Raw genomic sequence first — 13,588 nt, 5'->3', positions numbered from 1 at the left:
ATATATATATATATATATACACAAAAGGAAGGATCTCCAGTGTCACCACTATTCGCCAGACTCCCGATCGGCTACCGCTAGCAAGGGTGCTGCGAGCCGCTCGAGAACGATAAAACTATCGCACAATCCGCACGCGGAAAGAAATAAATATCAAATAAGGCAAAGGTATGACATATACTAAAAAAAATTTTCTTGATTCGAAGAAATTTTAAATAAAATGTTGGATTTTTTAAAAATATATTCAATAGTCATTTTTCATTCTTCGTAAAATTGCTACGATTTATTTCCTAAATGATTCACAATGAAAAGTCATGAAGCAACAAAGAATACTTGATAGAATACTCGTTAAGAAAAAAAATGCACAAATCTACATATGTCGTGTGAAAAATTTATATAAAATTAATACAAAATTTGCAAGATCTAATCAATAAGAGATAAGAATAAGGCGCAACACAGTTCTACGAAGCTCGTGTATAATGATTATAATGATGATGATAATGATGATGATGATGATGATGATGATGATGATGATGATGATGATGATGATGATGATGATGATAATGATGATAATGATATTAATAATATATACAATGTTCATAAAATGCTAATGATCACAAAAGTTAACAGCGTAGTTTTTTGTTCGAAATATCACATCGTGTGTGTTAATACAAAATATGAAACTATTATATAAAATGTTAAATCCTTGAACCCAGCAAGAAATAGAAATAAATGTAGTAGATTAGTAACGTTAAAGTTTAACATATACGTGATTTATTAATGCACAACAAGTATCCTTTCGATGCTAAAATTCCACGGCATTTGAAGTGAATTTGATATCTTATAAGCCAATGTAAATAGGCAGTGGTACCAAATATATTTTCCAACACTTCTTGAGGAAGAATTTCTAAAAAAAAAAAAATATCGAAAAATATAATATTTTACTCAATAGCTAATTGTTTTAAACGAGAAATACTTACGACAAGGGTCACTGTGCGTTAGCAACTGAATATCGTTTTCCTTGGTAAATTCCTGCAAGGCTGGTGGTACCACACAACATGTAGCTAAGTTGATTTGTACGATATTTGGCTTCACCTGTAATATTATGATGTAGATAAGAATAAATTGACAAACATTATATATCTTTTTTGTATATCTTTTTCTTACATTGGCCCACTGAAATAATTCAATGAACGTATTTGTGTTAATATCGCTCAATCCAACACTGGATAATTTATCAATCTTTACATATTCTTCTATCACAGACCATATCTTTTTCAAAGATGACAACATATCTTCCGGATTCTCAGTGCTTTTATAAGCTATCACTAAAGTTTCTATGGTATCTGTATGCAGTGCTTCAAATGCTACAGGATACAAAATATATTATGATAAAAATATATAAAAATATATAAAAATAAATTCCAATGGTTGATCCAATACCTTGATCCAATGCCTCCTTTAATGAACCAACATCAGGTGATGAGATAAATACCTTCACAGTGATCTTCAAGTCTTTTCTATCCACATCCTGTAAACTCGTGTCCTTTTTTCCATTGATCTAATTGAGCAAAACAATCAGCTGTTCAAAGAAATAATTCTCAGTTGTTATTAAATTGCTGAAAACCATATACATACAACTGTCGTATCATCTCTCTTGCTTTGGTCATCGTTCAGGATGATCTTCAGCGTTTCGATCAACTAAAATGGATCAACGAATGGAAATGAATCAGACAAGTTTCGATATGTATCATAACCTCGTCCACAAAAACAATAAATCGATTACTGTTGCGCGATAATAGTATCGTCGCATACGAAGCGCTATAAAAAAAACGCAATATGTTACGCAATATTTGTCAACTGACCTCATCTGTTGAATTCTGACTTGCTTTTTGCTTCGCCTCGCTCAGGGACAGTATGTTCCCGGTATTGATGAGTAAACCGTGAGAGAGCATATCGAACGACCGACACGGGATTCTCACAGCAAGTTCGTCCTGTCGAAGAGTACCGCGTGCATTTATATCGGTGTCAAAGTGATGTCATCGATCGTGACTCTTCAATTCGTCCGCGAAAAAAAACTATAACGGTTTTCCACGAGTTCGCGAAGATTCGAATATCTCGTCGTCACGCGAGTCGCGTGACTCCCTCTCGATTTCCAGCCTCTCGGATTACATCTGTTTTCCAATCTTCCGGATTTCCCTCGAACAATTTCCGTCTAGGAAAATGTCTATTTACAATAAAGAACAAACGAGGGATGCAAATTTTCTACAAATATTGTCATGGATCGGCATTTGATTCCGCGAATGATTTATTTTGTCAAATTATCATTTCTTTGCGGATATATTTTTTAAAAATTGCTACTGCATTTCTTTATAAAAAAATTACGATTCACAAAATGGAAGCGCGATTTATATTTAAAACTCAAAAATAATTTTCTATATGCTAATAGTAAAATAAACGTTAGATGATATGCAAATGTTTCTGACTTTATTATTATTTAAAATGTAGTTTAACAATATGCAAATCACAAATTCGAATTTAAAGTATGCAAATCTGATAAAATAATATAACATTCTGTATCAAATTTTGATTAGGAGATGAATAACAGCCAAAAATAAAAATCATATCAAATAGAGATTAAAATAATCAAATTTCATAATATTTTTATTAAATTGTATGCGACGAATAATTTCCTCAATCTTTAAAATAATTTGCATTATCGTGTAAGTAATATTCATACTTAAACATTGTGCAATTCGTTTCAAACAAATCTTTAATTTAATTGTTATTATATGCATATGTAATTTACGCATTCAGAGTTTGACTTACTTAACATGAATATCAAAATTGATCAATGGCGATTGGCCAATGAATGACGGATGGTAGCACTGACGTCATTGCGAAAAATCATATCTTATCAGCGAATGACTTGCTGTATGTATGTACATAATAAATTATGTCGATCCGTATAGCATAATATATATATTCATAAGGATATTATTTATTGCAATTTGAATCTCGTTAAATTAAATTACCGAGAGCCAAGGTACAAGAATAGGGAAAAACTTCTTTCAGGAGTTTGCCATTCCGTGTAATTTTTGCATAATTCCAGCAGCGTGATACGGAAGATTATCACACTTATCAGAGATGATATAAACACTCGACTGACGAAGACGAGTTGAAGCGATATTTGTAAAAATGCCGCTTGACATCCCGGCGTTCGCGTACGCCGCTGTGGTGGCTGGTGGCGGAGTGTTAGGTTACGTGAAATCGAGTGAGTTTAATAATTAAGTTTGATTCTCGTCGACTAGATTCGATATTTTTCTACACGTTCCTTGAGTACAAAATACTACAAGTTCCATTTTGAGTAAAAAGTTTTTATCGCATTTTCAAGATTCTATCCCTTCACTGGCCGCGGGTCTTCTCTTCGGATCAATTCTGGGCTATGGCGCTTATCAGACTTCCCAGGATCCGACTAACGTCGCAGTCTTTTTAGGAACCAGCACGGCTCTCGGCGGTCTGATGGGATATCGATTTTACAACAGCGGCAAAATAATGCCAGCTGGAATAATTGCTGTAATAAGGTATCTCACGTGTGTCATTCGTCTGTTGAAATCCATGCGTTGCAAAGTCCACGTGAAAGTACTAATGTTAAAACAATTTTCAGTGCTGCTATGATCATAAGGACAGTTACGAGATATTTCTCACCGGCGATGAAGACACAGTGACTGTTAGTTGTCGAGTATTAGAGATATCGCATTTAATTTAATTTTTCTTTGGTGCAAAGGGAACAGCGTCAGAAAGGATTTACAAGAATTTATATTTGAAAAAATACATCATTTCTAAATCTTCTTTTCTAACAGATTTCAATTTCATTATACTAATCAAATAATAGTTGAATGCATGAATGTTTATTCAATTATTTTTTCAATAAAGCATTTATGTAAGAACATAAATATGTAGAAATATATATGTGCGTTATATAGTATATATTTACATATATACATTATATATATTATATATATATATATATATATATATATATATGTCTATTATATGTTTGTATTAATTTCTCTTATAAAATTTTTGTTTGATATAAGAACATTGGCATAATAATAATAATATTACAAAAAATAAAAATTATGTTTATTGTTTCTTTTATAAAAAATTAAGTTTAAAGAAATGAAAAAATCACATATATAATCATATATTTCTGATTAAAAGTGTATATATGATTGTATACTTATATGGACAATTTCTTTTCATTTCTTCAAATTCAATTCATATTATGTAAAAAATTTTTTACTGTTTGATACTGTTATCAAACGATTGAAGAAATTCTTTCGCTACAATACTTAGCTTAGATGGCAAACCCTATATAAATCGATGGTAAACTCGATCAATCTCACGTTACGCATCGCTGAACATTGTTGCACTCTGTGCAGGTAAAGCGGAAATGCATATTAAAAAAAGAGAATTAGAAATAGAAAGATTAAATTAAACCGAGATTAAAATAAAAATCTACATTGAAATGGATATTAGAATTAAAAGAAGATAAAACATATAAATCAAATGGACTAAGATAAATCTATGTTGGGGTAGAAATGACATTGGTGCAGAAAGTGCAGCTGCGTCGTAAAATGACACGACGGTTCTGTCGCACAGGGGCCTAACGTATTACGGACGAAAATATTATTGTTCTATGCGTCCGTCGTCGCATTTGTTCTGTCGTTGGGTGCGTGAGTGAATGTAAGAGCCATCGAACGGTGCGAGACTCGATCGGAACCACTGCCCTAATTAACGCGATCTCGCCGGTAATTTCCGGAAGCGCCGCTCCTTTTCGAGACGCGCAGGAGTATATACTTACGTGGTGTGGTAGACAGATTAAATTATCGTTATTAAATAATTGAATAACTCATATCCCGGCCTCGTCGTTTGAACGTCGTTTTTGATATCGTACCGATTATCCGAGGACTCGGTGAATCGATTTCCTTTCGCATTACTGGTAAGACAATGTTTTCTTTCTCACGGAATTTATTCTTGTAATATCGTCGTGTGACGCAAGCTATTTTAACCAAAGAATATCCGTTTCTATCAATATAGATGACTTAAATTTGAAGTTTAACTTTCTATCTTCTTTTACTTCTAAGAATTAGGAAAGAATAAAGGGTAAATTTTAAATTGAGATTAAAGTTAATCCACATTGATAGAGATGGACAAGGCTCGTATAAATTTACGCGTCATGCCGCGGTCATGTTCTCGAAGGAGTGTGTGCGCGTGTACGATACAATTTTGAGGTTAAGTTTCTCTGTCTGGCGTTTTATAAATGCGTTGATTTTAAAAATGTAACTAATCCTTCAAATAAACGAAGCGTTTTCTCTTTTTAATTTTTTGTGAAATTGATAACTCTTCCGAGTTTTCTTTATAGTGTAGGGCTTAGTTCGTCACGTATTTTACAAGTTGTATGGGCACATTTGAGTGAATCAAATAGATTATACAAAAGCGAAATCCTTATTTCTCTTTATTTTAGGAATATGAGATGGCAAGAATTGTAGCGTGCGCCTTGTTGGTTTGCCTGAGTGCGTTTTGTAGTATATTAAATGCAGATGAGAATAGCGACAACAATGCCAGTGATGCAATACAGAAACCGATTTACAAGAGTCCAGAACCTTCCGGCTTTGCTCACTTAGCAGAACATTTTGATAATGAGGAAAGATTTAGGAAATCGTGGATATTATCAGAAGCAAAAAAAGATGATATCGACGAAGATATCGCTAAATACGATGGTTAATATATAATTTATATATATGCTTTTTTATTATCTGTTTTCTATAGCTATATTTCAAAATTTATTGTTTTGGAAATGTTACATATATTTTTATTTTGCAACGAATTTTGAAATACAGTCTGCATTTAATTCAATAAAATAGATTTCTTTCTTATCTTTCTTATCTTTATGTTCTTTATAGGGATTTGGTCCATCGAGGAACCCAAAATGCATGCCGAGGATGGAGATCTAGGACTAGTGCTTAAAAGTAAAGCTAGACATGCTGCCGTTTCTACTTTATTATCTAAGCCATTTTATTTTGAAGACAAGCCCTTAATTGTGCAGTATGAAGTTAATTTTCAAGATGGACAGGAATGTGGTGGTGCCTATCTTAAGTTACTAACGTTAGATGATAAGCATAAAGATTTGAAACAGTTCCATGATAAGACACCATACACCATAATGTTTGGGCCTGATAAATGTGGCAATGATCATAAGGTATATGCATTTTATCAAATTTTGTACTATATCTCACAAAAAATCAAATATCAATATTGAATATTTATATTAATATCAAATTTGTACATATAAAACTTATATTTATTTTCTATTTTCAGCTTCATTTTATATTTCGACATAAAAATCCATTAAACGGTACAATCACCGAGAAACACTGTAAAAAAGCCAAGGATCGATTAGAAGATTATTTCAAAGATAAGAACCCGCATTTATATACCTTAATTGTGCGGCCTGATAATACTTACGAAATCAAAGTAGATAATAAACTTCTAAATTCGGGCTCATTGATGGACGATTTTGTTCCTCCTGTAAATCCACCTCTAGAAATAGAGGATCCAGACGATAAACAGCCTGAAGATTGGGACGATAGAGAAAAGATTCCTGATCCATTGGCAGAAAAACCCGAAGATTGGGATGAAGATGCTCCAGCACAGATCGTCGACGAGGAAGATATTATGCCAGAAGGATGGCTCGAGGATGAACCGCCCATGATACCGAATCCAGATTCGATTAAGCCCGATGATTGGGACGTTGAGATGGATGGTGAATGGGAAGCTCCGGAAATACCAAATCCAAAATGTGCGGATGTTCCAGGTTGTGGACCGTACAAGCAGAAAATGAAGAAGAATCCACGATATAAGGGAAAATGGTTGGCGCCGCTCATCAACAATCCGAATTACAAGGGAAAATGGAAGCCTAAACTCGTACACAATCCTGATTATTTCAATGATGAACATCCATTCAAGATGTTGCCAATTGTATGTAAAAAAAAGATTAAAAGAATGTTTTTAGTTATAAAATTAATTAGATACAATGCTTGATAATTAAAATTTTTTAGAGCGCCATTGGTTTTGAATTATGGTCGATGTCTCCCGACATATATTTTGATAATATAATTATAACGGATGATGAGAAAGTTGCAAAGAAATGGGCAGATGATACTTTTGAGATTCGACGTGTTAAAATTGCTGAGGAAAGTGTAAGTATCCTTTCACTCGCGCAATCTAATAACATTTTCTAATAAAGTTTTACAATAGAGATATATAAAACATGTTTTGTGAAAGTAGTATTGTATAAATATATAAATATAAATCAAATCAATTTACTAAATTTGAAGATTGACGACGCGTTTAAAGATAGATTAAAAAAAAATTATTTAGATAATTTTTTTTACATCACTATGCAAATTATAACATACAGGATTCTTTATGGGGTCGAATGATGAAAGCGATGAATTATAAACCAGGATGGTGGGCATTGTATTTCTTATATTGCGCGATACCAGTTGTAGCTTACATCTGGTATCTATGCAAACGTGCTCGTGAGGTACAACATTCGTGTAGATATAAAAAATAAAAAATTGAAATGTTGAAAATATTTGCTTGGCAATATGTTAAAATATACTATAGCATATCCACAAATGTGCTAATAATGTATATAACGTAAATATATAGTAATATGTATATAGCATCCTCACTTGCCACTTACCATAATTGACTTATTCATTATTGCTGTAGGATCAATAATGGCTTCATTCGAATGCTAAAATTTGTATACCTTGTATTATATATATTATAAGTTATTCAATTATATTAAAATGATTTTTTAAAATTGTAATATTTAAATTGCTAAAGAATTGAGGATTACTTTGCATATATATAACATGTAGCATTTTTATGATTATTTGATACAGTGGAGTATATGGAGTCGGATTGTCAAATTTACTGCAGATCATCCATGGATATGGGCAGTATATATATTGCTAACTGCAATACCAGTAGTATTTATAATGTATTATTGCTGCTTCTCCGAGGTATATTTTATCAAAGTAAAATAACTTAGCATAGAAAGTAGTTTATTTTTATAAATATTTGGAAATCTTCTAAAGCTAATATTTGATAATATTGTTTTGCAATCAAAGTACATTACAAATTGTTATTCAGCATGTAAAATGCTATTTGCTTTTATTGTATTACAAGATATATAAAAGTAAAATATAATTTATATTACTTTTAACATCTCAGGACAAAGCAGATTTTGAAAAAGAAGATGAAAAGTCACTCTTAGAAATGGTAGATGATCCCGATGAGATCATAGAAAATGAAAATCAACAATCTTTAAATCCTGAGCTTGCTGAACAAAAACCTATTATAGAAGAAATAGAAGATATAGAGAAAGAGACTGGAACAGAAGAAGTAATAGAAAGTGATAAGGTTGGTCTTACAATTTTTTGATATTTTCTCATAACGAGAATTGCAATTAATTTTTTTATATATCCAATATTTTTTTTATTACAATTATGTAAATTTACACATCCGATTATTGCAGGATACACCATTAATTAGTGGCGAAGGACCACGACGAAGAAAACCAAATAAAGAATAGGAAGAAGAATAATTATAAAAAAAAATTTAATAAAAATATTATCGCGCTAAGATATTTATGTAATACTATCTTGTGTAACACATTCCACATTACACTTGCCACTGTGGATAGTAGGGTTACCAGTCACTAGCAAATTCAGTCACTGCAACATGATCGATAGTATTTAATTTTTCGTCTAAGAATATTGACATTTGATATCATATATAAAGTCTCATTAGTATATTTGAGAAAACTGTTTTCGGATTATACATATGTTTTTGTGTAATGAGTGATGTATGATGTATCTGTACTCAAAAATTTGCAATGTTTGGAATGTTTTTCGTTCAAGGACAATGCCTTAATAATATAGTATTTATGTGTTTTTAGCTGTGACATGAAATGTCATAGCATTAAAAATAGTATCTTATTCTGTTTGTATATTTAATGTTACACTGGGACAAATTATTAAGAAATAGCAAATAAGCTAATAAACATGAAACATGTGTGAGTATAAAATATGTGCAATTATCCCGATGTAACGTAAAACCAATTTAACACGATTTAATAATTACTGTATTTTTCAACTACTATGGCAGAGTCCAATTTCCAATGAAAACATAAGCATTTACTTATAGAAGTGTGTACAAAAGTTTGCTCGTGTTTTTTTATGATCTTTTAATATTCTATATATGTAAGTATTGTTCCTAATAAATATAAAAATACATAACGTGAAAAATATTGATTGATGAAGTAGCTTTTAAAGTCAGTGACATAAAATACAGTGGCATTTATCGACCGTACCATAGTAGTTGACAATGATTTATTATTAATTATTTGGTATAATCACGAATTTTAATGTGTTATCGCGAGTGATCTAAGTTAGAAATAAGTCATTATGGTATGTGTATATATATATATATATATATTGTAATCAGGTACTACGTTGTTTGTATTGATGCGAAAATAAAATTCAAAGAAATATAGAAAAACTAAATACATGAAATTGGAATAATACAATTATTTCATACATGTTACGCTTTTTCATTATTTTGCTGAAATATATGTGTGCGTACAAATATGAATTATAATCGGCATTAAATGAAGCGCATTTAAGGACTAGTGATAGATATGCCGGAACTTTGATAGCACGATTTACATGTAGGTACGGCACGTTGCGATAAATGTCCTGGTAATTTAGTATGTACCGCCATGCATCTTGTACATAATACATCACCGCAGGACCAACAATGATGCTGAAACAAAGTAATCATTATATAATAAAAAAAATTAATGGTTTTAAGTAGTTTTAATAGTTTATATATACTCGTTATGTAATACGTTATGTATACTTTTTTATTGAAGGCATCAAATGTCGTGGAACATCCACATTCTTCCATATTTCGTGACGATTTCCATTCTAAAGCGACCGTCTTCAATTCATTTTCCAATTGATTCGCTTTTATTTTAGTTTTCGTTTTTTCATCGTGGCTCGTATTTTCTATTATAGTTTCTGATAGAGACTCTTTCATGAATTTATTGTCAAATTTATGTTTTCCCTTTTTATTTATATTTAAAAGTTGTCCCAAAGAATTGACTCGCTTGATTGAAAATAAAAATCAAAATAGAAATTAGAATATAATCGATGAATATTTTGTTTTTAATGAATATTTAAAACATTTTAAAATACTGTTTATTTACTTATTTGACTAAATTGCGATATATACTTTTAGCAGAAGTTTTACATGGTCTTCTAAAGAACTGGTGTGATCGTATATCGTCAGAATTAAGTCTTCGCACGTTTCTCTAGGATGTATTCCGTTTTCAAATCTAAAGTACAAGCTCCTCCAAAGACTAAAAAATAATACAATTTGAATTCAAGCCATATTAATTTCAAATATAAGATGTAAGAAAAAGCTATATATTTATTACATAATAGATTGAGGTGCCAACTTGGGTTGAAGGACATCAGCAGAATCCTCGTTATTGTAACGATTGCATCTATAAATTGGGTTTATATACTCATTCATATTATTTGCCAAATAACCCCACAACGAATATGTTCGCTCGGATAATCTAAAATTATTATTCATCCTCGTAATTTTTTCGTCTTTTATATCTCATTTGTTACAAAGAAAAAAATCGATATCAATATGTATAATACCTTAATATTTGCCTTTCTTTCTCCGAATTTCCAATAAATGTGCCATATTGACAACTATGTACATGATCGTGTAACGTTAAAAGAAAATATTCATTGAATTGAAATTTGTATGGATACTGCTGTAGTAATTGGTATGTTGCATCTATAAATTGTGTAAATATTGGTGCGAGTTCTTTACCATCGCTACTGACGTAGCCACAACGATCACTAAATTTGTGACCAAATGACAGCCAATCCTTTTCTATTAAAGCCTATAAAAAGCAGTTTTCTTTATTACATTTATAAAGTGGTATATTTAAGTTTAATTAAATAGCAGTTATAAACATAAAAAATTAAAGAAACGAATGTTGGATCACTTACTTGAAAGCCCTGAATGGTTCTGTAAAATGGATCTAACAGTAATGCAGCCAGAGAACACACTTGCGCAGTGCGATCCCATCCATCACTGCAATGCACGACGACGCTCACACCGTTCGAAACTGCTCGTGCAATGAACCAAGCAGTTTCCAGGATAGAGCGAATATGTTTTAACCAACCACTACTTTCTAGGCCGCTTAAGAATGCACTCATGGAAGTTGATCTTTGTACTAAATTCAAAGATTAAAAAATTTAACAGTTACGTATCTTGTACACAAATCCGTAAAAATTTCATACTTACAATCCAAAAGTTTATTTAAACTTGTTCTCATTACATGAATATTCTCTATTCCGAAAAAATGAAATTTGATATTGTCATAGAAATTTTCATTTTCATATCCCTTTCCTGCAGCTCTGTTGGCAAAGGCATTAATCTAGAAACCATTAACCAACAAAATTAAATTTTGGTTTTTAGGAATAACTATAAAATTTATTTCATAACTTATAGCATTTGTTATTATTGAAATAATTAAATATTGATTTGTTTCTAAAATCGATAAAATAAAATCTTTTCTAAAAAAAGATTTAAAGAAACCGTTTCCTGTTTTCAAGTTTAGAAAATAACGCAAGAAGATATAGAATGTATGGAAGAATAGAATTATTAACTCTAATAATTATTCTAATAATTAAATCTTCAGTATTCAATTGGAAAATACAGAATTATATATTCTAATCATATAATGTATACTCACACGTGGTCTTGTATCAACAACATACATATATCTGGAATTAGGATTTGTGCATAATATATTATACATCATTTGCTCGTCTTCTGGACATCTCGCACTAAATCCCGAGAGTGGTTGACTGCAACGGCAAATGGCAGCCTAAAAGTTACATTTTATTTGAAAAAATTTCATTCAAATGCTATGTTTATCATTTTTCTCGAACCTTGTTTGAATGCAAGTACGTTAAAACTGGCAGTCTTCCTCTGCTTCTAAATTTTGCACTACCCAATAAAATATTGTTAGTAGATGTACTGGGAACATATAAGTACTTTGGATAAGTATCACAAAGCTGAAAGAATTGACATTTTAATTAATGACACTGAAAGATACAATGTGAATATAAAGGTAGATATTTACTTCATAATTAGTATTTAAATATGAAAGTGACCATTCTTCATTCGGGACACCTTGACGTTGAAATTCACTTTGTACATTAAAAAAATTCCATCCTGCATGCTGAGGCAGAGTATCTTCACTCTCTTGATAATTAAAACAATATAGATGTTCTAAACTGGCTGCATTAAAATAAAAAAAAGTTATGAACATAATTCTTTAATTCATTAATAATTAAATTTTGTTCTATGTAGCTGTTAATTAAAAAGATTCTTAAATATTTATATGCAAAAATATAATTGTTTGTTACCTGGGCAAGATAATTTCAATAACGTGAGATAAATCTCATGGCAATCGCGTTCCTTCGGAATAACAAATGTGACAATGAAGAAATGCTTGCATTTTATATACAATGGTGATCCTGTAGTTGTCAGTGGCTGTTTTTCTATATTAGAGATATGCGTATATAATACCTGCAATTATGACATTTTGTAGAAAACATTTCAGTTTGAACTTGACAATGGATAATTTCCATGAAAGATTGATGTAATTTTTACCCATATTTTTTTTTTGCCACTTCTTTCAACAAAGATAAGATGTGTCACTGTTAGATAAAGTGTTCCAATAGAATGATTATTGCTATATTTATCTAACATTCTCACGTTCTCTACCTGAAAAATTATACATACAAATAAAAGTAAGATGTTTTATGTAAATTTATCTTTTACGTGGCTTAATACAAAAATATATCAATAAATAAATATGTTTTTTTTCGATATAATGCGATTGTATGTATAATATATGATGCATTGATTTGTTATAAATTAGAGAATACGATTAGATGTAAAGTCAATTAATAAATACCTTAGGGACCTTTATCTGCTCCATTTTCGTAGAAGCTTTAGAAAAATCGTATAATATTAAACAACTATAATTTATTTAGGCGATCGTAATGATTGATACTCGCGCACGTATCATTCGAGTATCATTCGAGTTTCGTGCGGCGGATTAGAAAATAATCATTTGTTCTAAGCGTACGTGAACTTTCGTCAGTTATCTAAAACTAAAATAGGCAAGGTTACATATACCATTCCCATCCCCTTTGAAAGTGACAGATGGTGACAGATCGCAAATATGGTGTGTGTGTGTGTGTGTGTGTGTGTGTGTGTGTTGTGTTGTGTGTGTGTGTGTGTGTGTGTGTGTGTGGGTGGTGGACAGTGATATATGTACGACTCCATTGTTTATACACCATTTACAGGAGGAATTCCTTTTCTCGTAGAGTTTCGGAACGCAGGTCGATGA

The 13,588-nt window shown here is 31.2% G+C and overlaps 4 protein-coding genes across 6 annotated transcripts; 2 read left to right on the top strand and 2 right to left on the bottom strand.

The window, feature by feature from the left end:
- Positions 1–251: 251 nt before the first annotated feature.
- Positions 252–2,207, bottom strand: Gclm (Glutamate-cysteine ligase modifier subunit). The gene is made up of 6 exons (XM_011648818.3): positions 1,863–2,207; positions 1,636–1,698; positions 1,441–1,558; positions 1,165–1,364; positions 978–1,092; positions 252–904 (listed from the first exon to the last, which is right to left on the bottom strand). Exons 1-6 carry the CDS (start codon positions 1,950–1,952, stop codon positions 756–758), a joined length of 735 nt encoding a protein of 244 aa, XP_011647120.2. The 5' UTR covers positions 1,953–2,207; the 3' UTR covers positions 252–755.
- Positions 2,208–3,078: 871 nt separating this feature from the next.
- Positions 3,079–3,953, top strand: LOC105433476 (transmembrane protein 14C). Its single transcript, XM_011648819.3, has 3 exons — positions 3,079–3,271; positions 3,392–3,581; positions 3,665–3,953. Exons 1-3 carry the CDS (start codon positions 3,196–3,198, stop codon positions 3,723–3,725), a joined length of 327 nt encoding a protein of 108 aa, XP_011647121.1. The 5' UTR covers positions 3,079–3,195; the 3' UTR covers positions 3,726–3,953.
- A 665-nt stretch (positions 3,954–4,618) lies between these two features.
- On the top strand, positions 4,619–9,650 carry LOC105433478 (calnexin). Of its 3 annotated transcripts, none has more exons than XM_011648821.3 (8): positions 4,619–4,732; positions 5,528–5,783; positions 5,967–6,262; positions 6,382–7,041; positions 7,122–7,262; positions 7,977–8,096; positions 8,308–8,496; positions 8,612–9,650. In XM_011648821.3, exons 1-8 carry the CDS (start codon positions 4,700–4,702, stop codon positions 8,666–8,668), a joined length of 1,752 nt encoding a protein of 583 aa, XP_011647123.2. In that variant the 5' UTR covers positions 4,619–4,699; the 3' UTR covers positions 8,669–9,650. The 3 variants fall into 3 exon arrangements, with proteins under 3 accessions (XP_011647123.2, XP_011647124.2, XP_011647125.2); XM_011648822.3 differs by having other exon boundaries at positions 4,622–5,002; XM_011648823.3 differs by lacking the exon at positions 4,619–4,732 and adding an exon at positions 5,271–5,294.
- Positions 8,859–13,460, bottom strand: Mtmr6 (Myotubularin related protein 6). The gene is made up of 13 exons (XM_011648820.2): positions 13,151–13,460; positions 12,844–12,957; positions 12,597–12,759; positions 12,311–12,468; positions 12,117–12,242; positions 11,918–12,052; positions 11,467–11,599; positions 11,169–11,395; positions 10,809–11,059; positions 10,577–10,720; positions 10,372–10,498; positions 9,997–10,245; positions 8,859–9,900 (listed from the first exon to the last, which is right to left on the bottom strand). The coding sequence occupies exons 1-13, from the start codon at positions 13,172–13,174 to the stop codon at positions 9,757–9,759; spliced, it is 1,995 nt and encodes a 664-aa protein (XP_011647122.2). The 5' UTR covers positions 13,175–13,460; the 3' UTR covers positions 8,859–9,756.
- Positions 13,461–13,588: the final 128 nt, after the last annotated feature.

The sequence above is a fragment of the Pogonomyrmex barbatus genome, unplaced genomic scaffold (genome assembly GCF_055798465.1).
Source record: "Pogonomyrmex barbatus isolate J1 unplaced genomic scaffold, ASM5579846v1 scaffold10, whole genome shotgun sequence".
Taxonomy (NCBI): domain Eukaryota; kingdom Metazoa; phylum Arthropoda; class Insecta; order Hymenoptera; family Formicidae; genus Pogonomyrmex; species Pogonomyrmex barbatus.
The sequence above is the reverse complement of the archived record's forward strand: the minus strand, read 5'-3'. Positions and strand labels throughout refer to the sequence as shown.

Coding starts and splice junctions, on each gene's coding strand:
- LOC105433476 (XM_011648819.3), top strand. CDS start 3,196: ATGCCGCTTGACATCCCGGCGTTCGCGTACGCCGCTGTGGTGGCTGGT. Junction 3,272..3,391: donor GTTAGGTTACGTGAAATCGA/GTGAGTTTAATA, acceptor CGCATTTTCAAG/ATTCTATCCCTTCACTGGCC. Junction 3,582..3,664: donor GGAATAATTGCTGTAATAAG/GTATCTCACGTG, acceptor AACAATTTTCAG/TGCTGCTATGATCATAAGGA.
- LOC105433478 (XM_011648821.3), top strand. CDS start 4,700: ATGCGTCCGTCGTCGCATTTGTTCTGTCGTTGG. Junction 7,263..7,976: donor TTAAAATTGCTGAGGAAAGT/GTAAGTATCCTT, acceptor TATTTGATACAG/TGGAGTATATGGAGTCGGAT. Junction 8,497..8,611: donor AAGTAATAGAAAGTGATAAG/GTTGGTCTTACA, acceptor CGATTATTGCAG/GATACACCATTAATTAGTGG.
- Mtmr6 (XM_011648820.2), bottom strand. CDS start 13,174: ATGGAGCAGATAAAGGTCCCTAAG. Junction 12,958..13,150: donor AGCAGATAAAGGTCCCTAAG/GTATTTATTAAT, acceptor ATAATTTTTCAG/GTAGAGAACGTGAGAATGTT. Junction 9,901..9,996: donor TTGATGCCTTCAATAAAAAA/GTATACATAACG, acceptor ACTTTGTTTCAG/CATCATTGTTGGTCCTGCGG.
- Gclm (XM_011648818.3), bottom strand. CDS start 1,952: ATGCTCTCTCACGGTTTACTCATCAATACCGGGAACATACTGTCCCTG. Junction 1,093..1,164: donor AATTATTTCAGTGGGCCAAT/GTAAGAAAAAGA, acceptor ATAATATTACAG/GTGAAGCCAAATATCGTACA. Junction 905..977: donor AACGCACAGTGACCCTTGTC/GTAAGTATTTCT, acceptor TTTTTTTTTTAG/AAATTCTTCCTCAAGAAGTG.